The sequence below is a fragment of the Phoca vitulina genome, unplaced genomic scaffold, assembly GCF_004348235.1.
Source record: "Phoca vitulina isolate PV1807 unplaced genomic scaffold, GSC_HSeal_1.0 scaffold27, whole genome shotgun sequence".
NCBI classification, from domain to species: domain Eukaryota; kingdom Metazoa; phylum Chordata; class Mammalia; order Carnivora; family Phocidae; genus Phoca; species Phoca vitulina.
In genome coordinates this window covers 16,838,850-16,854,865 of record NW_022589730.1, presented here as the reverse complement: position 1 = coordinate 16,854,865, position 16,016 = coordinate 16,838,850, and the positions used below count along the sequence as shown (strand labels likewise).

Sequence of the window (16,016 nt, the reverse complement as noted above, 5' to 3'; positions counted from 1 at the left end):
CTTCGGGTGAGCCAGTGAGCATTTTAAAAGCCGCTTTCGCAGAGGGCGAATAATTCATCTCATTCTTGCAAAGCTGCTAACAACGAGAACATATGCAGAAATGCTTCACATAACCTTTATTACAGGGGCTGTGCTTTAAAAAAAAAAAAAAAAAAGACACCAAATTGTAAAAGCCCTCTTTGGACATCTTGTTTTTGTGGAATGCTGTATTTAAAAATCACAGCTCTGAGCTGCATTTCAATCCAATTTTAAAAAGTCATTTGGCAAAAGGTCCTTGAACTTGGGAATTGCTTTTCCTGCCTCTCACAATTACCAGCTATCAGTTACAGTTGAGAAAAATATAATATAATTTTGAAAAGGAAACGTGTCTCGGTTTAGTAATTTGCTGGGGATTCAACCAAAGTCTCCATAGGATAATAATTTGAATTCTAGTGTGGAGCAATGAAGTGGAGTGGGGGATAACAGTCATCTACGGGTCGTTTCTGGTGGAAGGAAGGAAGTAGGCAGCATCAGGAATTTGTTCTCCAGAACTTGAGTTCTTGGGTCTTTGGGGTGACCGCTTCTTACGATCCCTAGTGATCTCAGCGGTGGGCAGACCTCAGGGCCAAATCACATGTGGGGATTTCACCCCCAAGCTTGCAGAACCCACCACAATCCTGTCAACAACCTAATGCAATGATGGAGGGGATCGCTTTTAAGAGTCTGAGAAGGTCATAGTGGAGTTTGAGTTTGTTTGGGGTTTTTTTAATCCTCATTCCAGTGTCTCAGTTAAATTAGAAAATGTACAGGTTCTCTAGAGAATGGATGTGCTATCTTGTACACAACGATGATGACAATAAAGAGATTTTCCCCAGCAGCAGAGAGTAAATAAACCCCGTTATGATACACCGTGCCAACACATTAAACCGCACACATCATTTACGGAGAGATGTTAACATTCCACTACGCTTGTTTACAAGTGCCTGGAAGCAAAACTAGCTGTGCACAGAGTTCCAGGGTGTTGCTTTTCAGTAGAAGAACTACATTTATTGCAAAATTAACTCTGAAGGAGAAAAGATGGAGGGGGGAATCCAGAATTACACAGCCGGAGTCTAACTAGAATAGATAGGGATGTGTGTGTGTGTGTGTGTGTGTGTGTGTGTGTGTGTGTGTGTGTGAGAGTGACAGTGGAGTCTCTTCAGAAAGTGAGCGGGTATGGCAGCCTTCTGTATGCAGATTGGCCCCATCTGCAAGACTGTAACACGGTGCACTTCCCAGCTGGCCTACAAGAAGGTCCTCACTAGAAGCTTTAACATCGGGAGACACTTGGCAATCTCTCGCAAATTGGTAAATTTGCAGTTTAGTGGAAAGAGCTTGGCTTTTGGAGTCAGAAACCACAGGGTAGAGTCTTGGACCCCTCTGCTTATTAGCTGAGTGACAGCAGACAAAGCACTGTCTCTGAGCCTCTGTTTTCTCATCTGTAAAATGGGATCCTAATGTCTTCTTTGCAGACTTATGTCTTATGTCTTCCTTTTGTCTTATGAAGATCAGACAAAAATTATAGGAAAAATGAGTACATACAAAAAGGGGGACCGCTCTGAACATTTTTGCAACTTCTTGTGTCTATGGTTATCTCAAAATAAAAAGTTTAAAAAATCGGGGAACACTTACTATGTGGCAATGCTGTGCTACATGTCTTCCCATTCTGTTTAAGCCTCACAACAACCCCACATGTAAAGTACTGAGGCGCAGAGAGGGAAGTAATTTGCCCAAGGCTCACAGCTAGGAAGTGGTGGGAACAGAACCCAGAGGCAGTCTTGCTCTTCACCACCAGGCTGTAGAAAGAGCTGGAGATCCTCGTCTGTGACAAGGTCTGACATAGAGCAGGCACCCGATTATAGTTCAGATTTTTCTTTGCAGTATTACTATTTGGAAAGGAAGAGGAAAAGGAAAACCCTTGTGGTAGAAACTGTTGGCGCCCCACCCACTGCCCTCACCCTAACCGCTTCCGTGCACGCTGGCCCCCTCCACATGCCACCAGCATTTCTTTGCCTGAGAACTTTCTCTGATCACGGGAGCCTGCTTCGCTCAGCTTGGCTTGTCCGTGTGCAGGTGGTAAGTGCAGGAGCATTAACACCCCCACCAGGAGTAGCCTTCCACCGGTAGCTAAAGACAGTTGGTGTATAAAGACCCCTGCTCCCTCACTCTTGCGTGAGATAATTCTGAGGAGCTGCTCTGCACAGGCTCCCAGAGTCTCCCCAGCAGGCAGGAGCTTCAGTGACCCGCCGCGGAAACTGGCTTTGTTATAAGGTTCCCCTACTGGCCGCCTTCCCACTGCCTGTCCCACTTCTCTCTCCTACCAGTGTTTCCTGGGATCCCTTCCCCAATATTTGTACCTGAACATTTGTGTGCAGGAAAGGATTAACCTTGCCCAAATAAAGGTTCAATCCTCGCCCAGCTCCTGAGAGGTAACCCCTAAGCCCCGGAATGACCTGCCTGATAAGAGTGTCTTGGTCTACCTGGGGCCATGGGTGTGACCTCTGGAGAGGCTAGAGACCAAAGTCCACCTTGTGACTAGTGATGCCTATGTGATGGCCTCCCCCCCCGCCCCCCAGTAAAAACTCTGAACACCGAGGTTTGGGCGAGCTTCCCGTGCTCTTCCTGTGCGCTGCCACACATCATTGCTGGGAGAAGTAAGCGCTGTCTACGTGACTCCACTGTGACAGGACACCTGCCATTTCCACCTGGCTTCCCCCTGACTCTGCCCCACGAGCCTCTTCCTTTTACTAACTTGAGTCTGTATCCTTTCACTGTAAGGAACCATAACCATGAGTGTAAAGGATTTTCTAAGTTCTGTGAGTTCTTCCAGCAAATTAATGAACCAGAAGGTGGTCTTGGGGAACCCCAAACTGCAACTGGTCTCAGAGCTGTCTCTCTGGGTACCCTAATTATCATATCCCCACTTCATATGACAAAGGCATTCCCATCAATTTGCATATAAATTGATAATGCTGCAAACTAGACAGTGGAGCTTGAAAATCTAAAGCAACTGTGAAAGACCCTTTCACCTATTAAGAATGAATGATTACATCTTAATTCATCTTTTGGTACAGCCAGATTTTCCTCCATACTTCGGAGTTGCCCCTGTGGAGGATAGAACAATCAAGCCAATTTTCGGTTACCTGTAGTAATAGGAACGCATTATTGGTATGAATTATTACAATGTACTTTAGTGCTCCATTTGGCTGGTCATTTCAGGTTCCTCTCTCAGCCCTTGTTCCTGATGAGACATTAGTCACACCTTCTGCTGGTAAAGATGCTTAAAGGCATCCAGCAGACCTCTCCCTCTCCTTCCGTCCACACCCCCAGGAATATTCCAGGCCCGCGGCATCCCTGGAAGCCAGGCCAGGCTGCTTTCCTCACCCTGCATGTCCGTGACCAGGAGGCAGCCACTTGTCTTCTGGTATACCCAGTGCTGGAAGGTACAACACTTCTGACCAGCCTCCGATTCTCTTCTCAAGAAGTTTATCTCCTTCCCATCCCTGATGGAATACTTCACAAATTCTCCAATCAGCTCCTCCTCCACTGTTGCATAAGGGATGTTGTTCGCAGGGCGATGGATAAGAAAGATGGGAATTATCCTGGAAGGGAAGACAGCGTGGGCACACATCACGTTCTCACCTGGAATTAGAGACTGGGGGCATTCTGCCTTCACTTGGGGGAGCGGGGAGATGCAGAACAAATCCCCAGACCCCACTAGATATAGGCTGGCCCCTGACCACAATGGTTGTTCAATAGGTGGAAAGATATATTTCTGTCTTTCCTTTGTGCCTGGAGTTGGTCAGAAATCCTTCCTTGGGAAGGAGTTTGACTACCCATGTGGAAATGAATGTTTGCTTTATAGTCATATCTCAGTGACCCATTGGCCATATATCCACCCATCATTTCTCCTTCTTTCTTTCTTGCCTTCCTTCCTTCCATTCAGTCAGGAAATATTCATTCAGTGGTTTCTATGTCAGATGGTCTTCCACATGCTGTTCCAGAAAACAGCGAAGAAAACAGGCTCTGCTCTCAAGGATCTTACATTTAAATGAGGGAGACAGGCAATAAAGAAGTCAATGTGTAGTGCTAGGTGCCAGGTGAAAAAATAAAGCAGTGGAAAGGTGCTATGTAGCGCAAGGGTCAGGCAGGGGCTGCTATTTTACTGAGGGAGGTCAGAGAAGGCCTTGTTAAGAAAGAACGTTTGAGCAGAGACCTGTAGGAAGGGAGGTGGGGAGCCATGAAGGTATCTATGGGAAGAGCATTCTAAGTAGAAGGAACAACAAAGGGAAAAGGCACTGGTGCAGGAGCATTCTTGGTGGGTTCCAAGAGCAGGGAGGGGCCCGTGTGGCTGGAGTAGAGTCAGCAAAGGGGAGGTGGTAGCAGGTGGGTGCAGACAGGGAGGGAACGGGAAGCCAGACCTTGTGGGGTCTGGAAGGTCATTTGAAAAACTCTGGCCCTTTGTACCGATTTGGATGAGAGGCTACTGGAGGGTTTTAGACAGAGGAGTGCCACGATCACACACCCGTGTTATGGATGAGTCTGCCACTCTGGGGAGAAGGGGCCGTGCGGGGGCAAGGGCTGAGCAGGGAGACCAGGAAGCACACAGCACAACAGTGGTGGCGGCCGCAGGGGAGAAGGGATACGTCCTGAATGGGGTTTTCCGCACAGTCCATTCGCCGTCACCCCCCTAGATGATTGTTTCCCATCGCTCCTCTCCTCACTCCGCCCCCCTCCTCCCCAGCCTCCCTCTCAGCTGATGGCCTTGCTTCCTGGGTTACTGTGCAGACTGAAACAATCAGAAGAGAGCTTCTAAGAGCTGCCACCACCATAGAGTCCTACCTCCCGGAGTCTGCGCCCTCCCTTTGCCCTCCACGATGGCTTAAGCCTCCTTGCTCCCCCCCGCACCTCTTCTTCCACTGGTGTCCCGGATCTGGCCACCCCCTCTGATATCAGGGATATTGCCCCAGCAAGTACTGCCCACATCCTCCATCCCCTCTTCCCTCTGCAGAACCATCATTGCCAAGTGGCCCAGCGACCTGCTGAGACACTCTGCACAGCATGCTGACCCCACTGCCCCTCAACCACCGACTCACGGCTGCCATCCAAACTCAGATCAGTTTAGACTCACTGTCTGCAGTCCCTCCCCTCCCAGTCTCTCTGGGACCCACTCACGGAGGCATGCCCACTAAAGAAGCTTCGGTCAAGGGCACCAGGAGCATCCAGGTGTGGCTGAGTCCAACGGTCTCCTCTTCGTCACCGTCTTACTTGCTCTCAGTGCCACTGGACACAGCTGATCTCTCAAAGCACCTTCCCGCTGCTTCCAGAGACTCACTTCCTCTTGGTCTCCTTCCTGCTCCACTGGCTACTTTTTTCCTGTCTCCTTTGCTGGATCCTCATGTCTCCCCAAACTTTAGAGCCGGCGTGCCCTGGGAGAGCTCTTCTCTCTCTGCCCACACTGGCCAGTGACCTCCTTGCTTCAAGTACAATCGGCATGGTGACGGTTTCCACGTTTATATCCCCGGTCCAGACCTCTCCCCTGAGTTCCTGACTCACATGTCCAGCCTCCTACTTTCTTCGATCGATGTCTAATAGGCACCTCAAATTTAACACAGCCAAAACTGAACCCCTCATGTGCCCCACACTCCTATCTCTGCCCCACCTCGGTGACTGGCGGCTCACCCTCCCATTCTTTTCATTCAATAAAGGTCTACTGAGTAGCTTATGCCAGAATCTCAAAAACTCACCAGGAAAGCGAACATGAAAGAGACACAGCCCCTGCTTTGCAGGGACAAACGCTGGGAAGGGAGGTGCACGCTGCTCCCAACTCCTAACTAATAAAGACAGGCTGCAGGCTTTCCGGGTGCGGCGTGGCGTGACTTGAGTTTTAAAGACTGAGTAGAAATAAGCTGGTAGAGTGGGAGGCAAGGGGGAGGGGCACGCTAACAACCCCATCCCCTCCATCTTGGTACCCCCTAACTTAGTGTCCCCCCCGCTCACTCACACACGCACACGAGCCCATCTGAGTCCCACCCCCAGGTCCTCTCCTCACCCCACCCTGCCTGAACTGAAGCTTCCCTAACACTCCTCCCTGAGGTCCGCCGCAGGGGTGCTCTGCCCGCCCCCCCACTCCCCAGTTACTCTAGCATGGAGCAAGGATGTGACGTCACAGCTGGCCCTTCCCGTTCATCAGTCACTGAGCAAGGAACAAACTGCACGGGGGCTTGTGAGGGGATGTGTAGGAATGCGCCTCACCTACCACTCACTGCGGGAGCAACCATGCGTTGGTTTGGCTCCAAGTCCAACTCGCTCTTTGACCCGTTACCCCTCGGTTTACAAAAATCCCGCTTGCTGGGGCGCCCGGGTGGCTCAGTCAGTGAAGAGTCCAACTCTTGGTTTTGGTTCGGGTCGTGATCTCAGGGTCGTGGGATCGAGCCCCGCATCGGGCTCTGCACTCAGCACAGTCTGCTTGAGATTCTCTCTCCCTCTGCCTCTGCCCCTCCTGCTCATGCTCTCTTTCTCTCTCTCTCAAATAAATAAATAAGTCCTAAAAAAAAAAAAATTCCCGCTTGCTAAGGTCACTCATTCTGATGGCTTTTAATTATTGCCCAGGATCTTGCCGCACCACCTGAGCGTTGACCCTTTTCCCCTCTGGAAGGACCCTCTCCCCTTAACCAGATCTGGGACACTGCCCCTCCCCCTGCTGTCCAGTGACCAAGTCCCACTACCACTGCCCCTCCCCGGGGCTGTAGCAAGGCCTCTCGGACTGGTCTCACTGCATCCAGCCCCTGCACCTCCTCTCGGGTGGGCCTCTTCCTTCCGGGGGCTAGCACTGATGCCCCCACCAATGTTCTGCCTTCCACTTGCACCGCCATCGCCAGGTGGAAACGTCTCGGTGGTCCCTGCACACCCCGGAGCATCTCGAGGCTGAGAAGCATCCAAATCATCCCCACCCAACACATACACGATCACACTCACTGTGCCGTCTCCTCTAAAGTCCTGCTTGCGTTCAGCTTTTCTAACATGGTTTCAAGTATGGAAGCCTTTATGAAGGCTCTGTGTGTGTGTGTGTGCGTGTGCGTGTGTGTGCGTGTGTGTGTGTGTGTGTGTTTCCCAGTGCAGAATCCTCTGATTTTGGTTCAATGAGCATGGAATCGGAGCAGATGCCTTTGTGAGGACCCCTATCCTTCCATATGTTATCATTCATACACTCACAGATTCTTCCCCTGTAAGGAAGGGACAGGTGTTTACATATCAAAATGTCCTAGTCTATCTTTAAACCAGTGACATATACGCGGGGGTGCTGATGACACTCATTAGCCCCTGTGTCCCTCACAAGCACAGGCCCTTCCCAAGTCCCTGCACCAATCTTTGTATTCATAATTTTGTGCTGTTTTCTTTAGAAAGCCCCCAGATTGTGGTGTCAAGTCACGCAAAACTTGGGTGTGCCTCGCCGGACAGGGCCATGGTCCCGTGCTTTGTGGACAGCTCACCCAGTTGCCTCTCTTCCTCCTTAAGAAGAACTGAAGGGGGTGGAGACTGGGAAAGGGGGCTGGAGAAGAAAGAGAATGTGCAAGTTCACCGTAACTCAGTCCAGATTGCTCTCTTTGTGGGTTTAACAGAAAAGCAATTGTGTATTTTCTTTGCATTATGTTAATTTTTCTTGAAGTTGCTGAGAAATGTTTGTGAACTAAATAAGGACACTAAGCATTTCCTGACAAAGAGCAGAAAGACTGGACTTTCTATATGATATGCCCGATACACCACCTCAGGGAGAGTATTTCCCCCCCTTTGTGAGCTGACAGAATCAATGTAGGCAACAATTCCCTCCTTCCTTCTTCTCCCAGTTTCTACTGAAACACAAAAGACTGTTCTGTCTGAAATTTCCAACGTGCCCTGGCATACCTCTTTCTCTTTCCAATTAAACACGCACATATGATCTCAACCACATAAGCAGGCTAGCAACCACAAGTTCCAGACCCCCAAACATCTGCTTGGGTCAATCCACGTTTAGTCAATGAGTGGATTAAAATAATCAGTGTAATTTATCTCTGCAGGGTTCCAGGAAATGGGTAGTATGTTCCTCCACTGATGATACCCAAGTCACTCTTCTTAGACACAGGCACCATATTTTATTTTCATCGTAGGGTAATTGTTTTGTGATAGTCTCGTGTTCTCTTATACCGGCTTATTGTTGAGACAATGTCATATCCGTGAAGCAGATACTCTTTCTTTTCTATTTAACATGATACGTTTATCTAATTCATTTTCTATCCAATCCTTTTCTATTTCATATGACACAGTTATTGAATTCATCTCTCCATCCATCTACCCATCCTTCCATCCATCTATCCGTACACACGTACATGCAAACATACGTTGATTTAAAGAATGTATTAAGTATCTCTCTGTAAGCCTCTGGCCACCTAGTAAGGAACAGGATAGCAGCCACGTGTGTTCTCATAGGTCCCAGACAGAAAGACCAGGTGAACTGCTTGTCCTACTGGTCCTTCTCACCCTCTCCTCCCTCTAGGCCCCCCAAGTCCCTGACAGATCGGGAGTGGTAATACAAGAGCGGGTAAACACACTTACTCTGGCACTTCTCCAAAGCCTTCCAGAGGCTGTGCTTCGGCAGCATAGATCTGGGCATACTGTCGGGCAGTATTCTGGACATAGCATTCCTACATCACCCACACACATGAGAAAGACAAGTGATTAGAAGAAATTCAGAGTTGCCGGTAAAGCTAATCAGATTTCCTGATGTGGGTCAAGCCAGTGGATTCCCAAACCCATCCATCCCTTGGTTAGGAGCACAGAAGCAACAATTATTACAACCTAGAGTTGTCCACTTGCCGAGGGGCTCTGAGACCTGAAGGAACTATCTAGGTAAAGCTCAAGTGGTCTCTGGGGCCAGGTGTCCTGAACTACAAAAGTTCTAGAAGCTGGATGGCTGAAATTCACCCTAGGCTAAGGGGAATGGCCCCAGGGCAGCATGTCAGGGCCCGCTGGTCTGCCTGTGAGCTCTCCCATCTGAAGTTCTTCTTCAGGGGTGTGATGAGAGTTGCGGGTAGTGAACACCTCGACAAGATTGTTTGCCTCGGAAAAGCGAACTGGATTCTGCTTTCTGCTCTGTAGGGCCTCTCCAAGAGGGAGTCTGGATGATGGGGGTCTTCCCTGACTGGACCAGATGGTACTTGAGATGGAAAGATATGCAATGAAAGAACAGAAAAAAGGAGGGTTGATTTGGAGGAGAAAGGAATACAGTTGGCAAAATACTATACTCAGAAGAGGGGCTGCCTTCATGAGCCCCAAGTCCCACCTGACATCAGCACATCTGAGACAATGATGGGTGGTTAGAGCTTGACAGTACCCAGGAGATTCATCGAAGTCTAACCTATCCGTTCTACAGGTATCAGTTCTAGAAGGGCACCTCCTCTGCGAAAGAGCTAGACCTGACACTCCCGAAAGCTTGGCCAGTGCTGGTGTCCAGAGTGAAATACATGGGCCAAAGCGGGAGGGGGGGCAGCGAGGGAAGCCCATGCTCTCTTCGTGTCTCAAGACTCTATGACTCAGTAACATAGGGAGGCGGGAACTTAGCTGGAGTCTTGGCTCAATCTCTCCACATAGCTTATAGGCGGACATTGACCCAAACTCAGAAAGGCAGAAAACAGGACAAGTGCTGAACCTTCTGATTATACCCCACACCCCTCCATAAACCAAACCAAACCAAACCAAAACGATTTAGAAACTACTCCCTTGGGGATGCTTGGGAATCCTGGCTTCCTGTGTAGCTTGGAGCCCCCACTTTCTATAACATCCTGTGTCCAAGTAGACTCAAACCTTCAAGAACCTCATGGGGCTCCCTTGGAACAGAAATGATCCCAGCCCAGGTCAGAACCAGGGAGGGGCCTCCAGACACAGGCTGAGTCCCAATCGGCTGGCATGAGGGCAAGAAATTGCCCTGAGAACTTGGACTTGGTTCCCAGCATTCAGGCTTGATCCCATGGCTCCCTTACAACCACACCCCAAAGGGAGAGAAACCCACTCTTGGAGACACTCCCAACAATTCTGAGTCTGACTTTCATCTCAGGCTATCATGGGTCCCCCTCACACCCCAAGGGACTCTTTCGGGCAGGTGCACCCACCTGGGCAGCGAGTTTGTAGTTCCTCTGGATGAGCTCATCGTTGTTTCTGGTCCCGTAGGCAACGGCGCTGTGCACCTTGAGCACGCAGGCGTGGCCAGGCTGGAAGACGGGCATGAGCCCCTGCATCACTTTGCTGCGGAAGGCCTTCCGGTGCACGCCTTCGCCGAAGTGCAACTCCTCCGTGGCAATCTGACCGCGCAGGTGGTCCCCAAAGTAGCTGTCACTGAGGAAGTCTTCCCTGAAGATGAGCTGGCTGAATTCAATCTCCTCACATCCTAAAACACAGCTCACCTTTAGTGGGGCAGAAGATCCCCCCCCAGTGCTGCTTCTTGGCTAATGGATGTTCCCACGCAGGGATAAGGGCAAGTCTGGCCTGTAGAACCTAGAGGGGAAACCACACTCCCAACAGAGGCCGAGCTCAAAGATGAGATGGTGGGGAGCGGGGGGTGAGTCATCGAGGAGGACGGAGGAGGATCCGTGTGAGGCCTCCCCCGATCCGATGAGAGGGGAGAAGACTGGCTGGAGCAAAACTGGGGAGACCAGGAAAAGAAGTTTAGACAGACCTGGAAAATATGGACAGGACCCTGAAAGGTAATTAAAGGCAAGTTGAAAAGACAGGTGAAGGGTGGAGGAGGGAGGAGGAGGGACCAATGGTAAGATGTGATAGATCAATGTTTCTCAACCCTTTTTCTCATGATTGCCCCCTGAAAGGAGTCTTTTTAGACTTTTTTTTTCAAATTGCCCCTACCCCAGAATTTTAATTCCACACGTATACTGTATATCCGTTTATGTACTATGTGTATATCTGGGCTTCTCACACAGAGTGCATGTTTTTTGCCTCCTTAAAAAGCAATTTTTGCCTTCTCGGGGGCAATACTGCCTCCCTGTGTTGAGAATGTCCGTAGTAGACATAAGAAATAGGCAGGCAGGGACGCCTGGGTGGCTCAGTCAGTTAAGCGTCTGCCTTCAGCTCAGGTCATGATCCCAGGGTCCTGGGATCGAGTCCCGCATGGGGCTTCCTGCTCAGCGGGGAGCCTGCTTCTCCCTGTCCCTCTGCCGCTCCCCCTGCTTGTGCTCTCTCTCTCTGTCAAATAAATAAATAAAAGCTTAAAGAAAAAGAAAGAAATAGGCAGGCAAAAACCAAACCATAACAGGAACTGCCTCTGAAGAAAGACCAAAAAAAAATCTAATCATTTTGGATTTATTTGTAAAAAGAAAAGTAGAATTATTTTTTCTAGCACCAGCTTCAAAGTTGATTCTCCACGTTTCAGGTGCCAATGGACGCAATCAGATGGCTCTCTTTTAAACTAGAGATGAGCAGGTCAGCCTTCCGATGGGCTGACAGAAGTAAAGAAGATGGCTTTCAATGAAGTAAGTTTGTTTAGATTTTTTTAAATGCCTTCCTCCTCAAAGTAGATGAAAACGGACATCTTTCTGAATGTTTAAAAGAACAAAGAAATCCTGGGTCGTGTGAAAAATCTCACTTCACATTTCTACTTAGACTGTGTAGAGAAACATTTTTTTCTCTGCTTTTAAAAATACTTTCAGATCATATGTTTTAAGAGCAGCCTATGCACGGAGCCCTGGGTGTTATACGAAAACAATGAATCGTGGATCACTACAACAAAAACGAATGATGTAATGTATCGTGACTGACATAACATAATAAAATTAAATTAAATTAAAATAAATAAGAGCAGCTTATGACTAAAGCTAGCTATTAAAGGTATAAGGAGATTAAAAGTATTCTTGGGGCGCTTGGGGGACTCAGTCAGCTGAGTGTCCAACTCTTGATTTCGGCTCAGGTCATGACCTCAGGGTCGTGAGATGGAGCCCCTCATGCTGGCGTGGAGCCTGCTTGGGATTCTGTCTCTCCCTCTCCCTCTGCCCCTCCTCCCCCGCATCTTCGCTCTCTCTCTTAAAAAAATAAAATAAAATAAAATAAAATAATTCTTAAAGGGTATTCATGAACGAATAGGCCTAGTTATTGACAGAAAGAAAGAAAGGAGGTGGGAGGGAGGGGTTCGAATAGGAAAAGGGCTGAAGGTGCCAGTGGAAAGGGAGTGTGCAGAAAGATCCTCCAAGACTTCACAAAGCTGAGCGGGAGCCTCTGGCCAAGTAACCTGTGCTGGGTTTCTAGACAGAACTGGGGTGGTGAAGCTGGGAAACAGGCAGGCACATGGGACACTGTCCCAGGCAAATTTTTTTTTAAGATTTATTTACGTATTTGAGAGAGAGAGCGAGTGAGCCAGCTCACACATGTAGGGGGTAGGAGCAGAGGGAGAGAGAGAAACCCCAGCGGACTCAACGCTGAGTGCGGAGCCTGACACGGGACCCAGTCTCACGACCCGGAGATCATGACCCGAGCTGAAACCAGTGGTCGGTCGCCCAACCGACTGTGCCACCCAGGCAGATTTTAAGGAGATCCTTGTATCATGGATTTCAACCTTAGTGATAGAACCAGAAAAAAAAATTAATTTATGGAGAAGAGTATAGTTTTTTTTTAAGTTAAATTTTGAAATTGGATCACAAAACGAAGAAGGGAGGCTTTTTTATATAACCCAAATCTTCTCAATTCTAGTTACATGATTAATTTCATGTTAACAATTTGGGCCCTACTACCACTTAAAGAATATAGGAAGTGTTCTGGGTACACACACCAGAGCCCAATAAATATGAGCTATATTTACCCCCTTCTGTTTTCCTTCATAATCCCCCAAATTTCTGAAACTCCATTATTCTCAACAGAAATGTGTGCACTGAGTACTTAAAAATGTATCAAATTTAACACAAAAGTTGTTCCAGACTGTGTGCTCAGAAATAAGAAGGGAAATTTTTTTGTATAGTACTATATTGGGTATAATTAACAATCCTATCTGTAATTTCCAACAGAAATGTCTACTTAACAAAGATAAAACAATGAAAGGGAAAAAAAATAAATCTTAGGACTTTTCTTTGAAAGCCCCGTGTGTTATCATTAGGTTGTGCTAGCTTGTGTTTTATTTGGACTATCATTCATTTTGGGCTTTCCCGCAAGCTTGGTTTTATTAGTTTTTTAATTAGAGACCAACTTGTAAAATATTATTTGTTCTTCCTCTGGAGAACTCAACTAATAAAATGTTTAGTGAGAGAGACTCCTCCAAATACAAAAGGTGATAAAGAAGTCATTTGAGTCTTCTTCATCTGAAAGATCAAGGGGACAGGGAGGAAAGTACGGGATCCCCAGCCCGGTGAGTCACTGACACTGGACCCCCAGTCACAGCGGTCTGACACTGGGAGGAGGTGATGTCATCGGGTCTAGACCCGAGCCCTCTGGTTGGAGTCACAGGGCTACACTCATCCCCACTGGGGTCTTATTCCTAACTGGTAAAAACCTAGAAAAATGAGTTTATGCGAACCTAAATGAACGTGGTCATAGCAAGTATCTGGGATGTGAATGCCAAGCAATGCTAAGAAGCTGATGACGCAGAGAAAGCCTTCTGAAAGTCATTGTGTTTTCTCGTGTATAAGGAGGAAGGACATCCTTTTGCATATTTAGACTTTTGGGGAGATGGGGGGGCAGACATGGAAAAAGGATCTAAAATTATACAAGTACACTCCGTGCTAAAGACAGGCACATAGCATTTGAAAAGGTTTGCAAAGAGCCTGCGTTTGTTGTTTTGGATAAATATCATGATACGTATTTGCTAGACCATTTCTAAGTCAAGATCCCAGCTCTTTGCCTTTAATGAACTAGGTGTTCTCCATCATAACTGCATTTCCTGTCTTGTCTTCACAAAGACTTCACCGTCTTCAGGTCTTTTGTTCGTCTAAAAATCAGCACACGAAGTGAATCTCTTTATGAGGCTAACTCAACTAAGTTATCAGTTTTACTCGCACCTCTTCTAAAAGTGACCAAGGTGCTATGAGGTGCTAAAAGCTGTGGTCACGTGGGTGAGGCGGGCGTGCACAGATGGGCATCTCTTCCTGGTTCCATGTTTTCCCGATGTCACATTGGCAGTTTAAAATCGGCCGTGGTGAGACTATTTACACCACAGAAATGAGTAAACTCGATGAATCAGCCTCCCATCCTGGCAGGTCGTTAAACATTTCCCAGCACACCACTGGGTGGGGATGGGCATGTGTGGGGACAGGTACTTTTCCCTAAGAGGAAACACAGGCCAAGCAGGACTCCACCAAACCGTCCTCAGTGGGTGGCCCAGCGGCAGGTGACTGTTCAGGAGCCGTTGTTAGGCTGCTGCCATACCAGGGCCAAAACGCCAAAGGAAAGCACCCAAACACACCTTTCATTTTCATTAAGATGCAAACGAATGGAGTTACTCTGCTCAACGCCTGGCTGTCTTTGGAATCGGCCCAGTTAGTCAAACCGCAAAGTAAACCGAAGACACAAAACAGGCTGCGTCAGTCATTGCCAGAGACTGAAACCCCCCTGCAGAGGGGCTGGATGCGAGCCTGAGGCTTAAAGGAAGAAGTCTCACCCCAAAGCCCTGCCAGCGTGTCCGCGAGCACTGCGGCTGCAGTCTGATCTTGCATAAACACAACCCTTCTGGATACTTGTCACCTCCCGCACTTACCGTAAGCCATGCGACTAGCTTGAACTAGCTCATGAATTGTCATTCATGTCTCAGTCATTCGGGCACTCTCTCCTACTTGGTTAGAAGAGTCGATGGGAATACTGCTTCTACCATTGATTCCAGGAGCTAGTTCATGCTTTTATGGAGTGCCCCTGTCCTTGGACATCCAACTCGGATTGGCTTACCTTTCATATCCTGGTGACTCGCGAGTTGTTTCAGAACTAGAGGAAGACAAAGAAGAGAGTGCCTTCAGTACGCATGGGCATTCTGAACTGGGGTTGGGGTGGGGGGAGCAGAGCTCGTGGTTTCGCCTGAAACTGACAGCTGAGGCTTACCTTCAGCCGTGAGGTTAAACTCAGTGGTCGCTTTTCCATAGCTGTTCTTGATGCAGCAATAGTAGATGCCTTGGTCCTTCTGACCAGCTTGCATGATGGCCAAGGACACAGCAGAGCTGTTGCCTGCACTGCAATAGGGGACATGAATATTTGAACGTTTCATCGCTCTGAGGTTGGATGTTTCTAATACACTTAAGGAGAAAGAAACACATGCTTCCCTGCCCTCTTGTTTTTTGGGCCAGCGGGCTGGCTAAAAGAACAAGATCTCGATAAGCTGTTTAAATAATTCATTTGTCTGTGGGGGACGATCAGTGCGATTTTGGTTTAGCATCCTCGCTCCAACATGCAACATTAATACAGAAACATTTGGGAGGTTTGGCTGCCGCTGGCAGAGCAAAGAACCAGAAGTGTGAATTCTGGGGACTGTCATTAACCTTTCTGCTCAGAATTCACCTCAATTATGTTACTAATGCAGATGACCCGTGCTTGAAGGAAACCTGAAAATTCCAAACCCAAATCTAAACACAGACACAATAAGGGACAAGAGAAAGGAGGTCTCTGCTATAAATAAGGATGTGTGGCTGAGGGTATTCTTTTAAATAGGGTACTCCCCTACTGAATACCATCCATCCATCCGCCCTCCCACCCATTCAACCTTATTAAGTTCTAGGCACCGTGCTATGAACAGAAAAACCAGTGGTGGTGGTGGTGATGATGATAGCTAATGTATACGGAGCACTTGGTATGCACCAGGCCTTGTACTAATGACTTAAACGTCTATTTCATGTCGCTCACAGATCAATCTAATGAGAGAAGTAGTATATTACTATTCCCATTTCACAGATGAGGGAACTGAGGCATACAGAGATCAAGCACGTGACCTCAGATCACACAGCTGATAAGGGTTGGGCCGGAACTTGAACCGAGAAAGCCTGAGTCTGGAG

At 48.1% G+C, this 16,016-nt stretch overlaps 1 protein-coding gene across 1 annotated transcript in view; it reads right to left on the bottom strand.

Annotated features, from left to right (window-relative positions):
* The window catches only part of ALPK2 (alpha kinase 2), a 101,788-nt gene that overhangs the window by 14,360 nt on the left and 71,412 nt on the right, over positions 1-16,016 (bottom strand). Inside the window, exons 6-10 of the mRNA XM_032422594.1 lie at positions 15,073-15,200; positions 14,923-14,958; positions 10,164-10,438; positions 8,611-8,699; positions 3,403-3,620 (exon numbers count right to left, since the gene is read on the bottom strand). Coding sequence (XP_032278485.1) covers positions 3,403-3,620; positions 8,611-8,699; positions 10,164-10,438; positions 14,923-14,958; positions 15,073-15,200 — 746 coding nt within the window. The remainder of the gene's footprint in view (positions 1-3,402; positions 3,621-8,610; positions 8,700-10,163; positions 10,439-14,922; positions 14,959-15,072; positions 15,201-16,016) is intronic.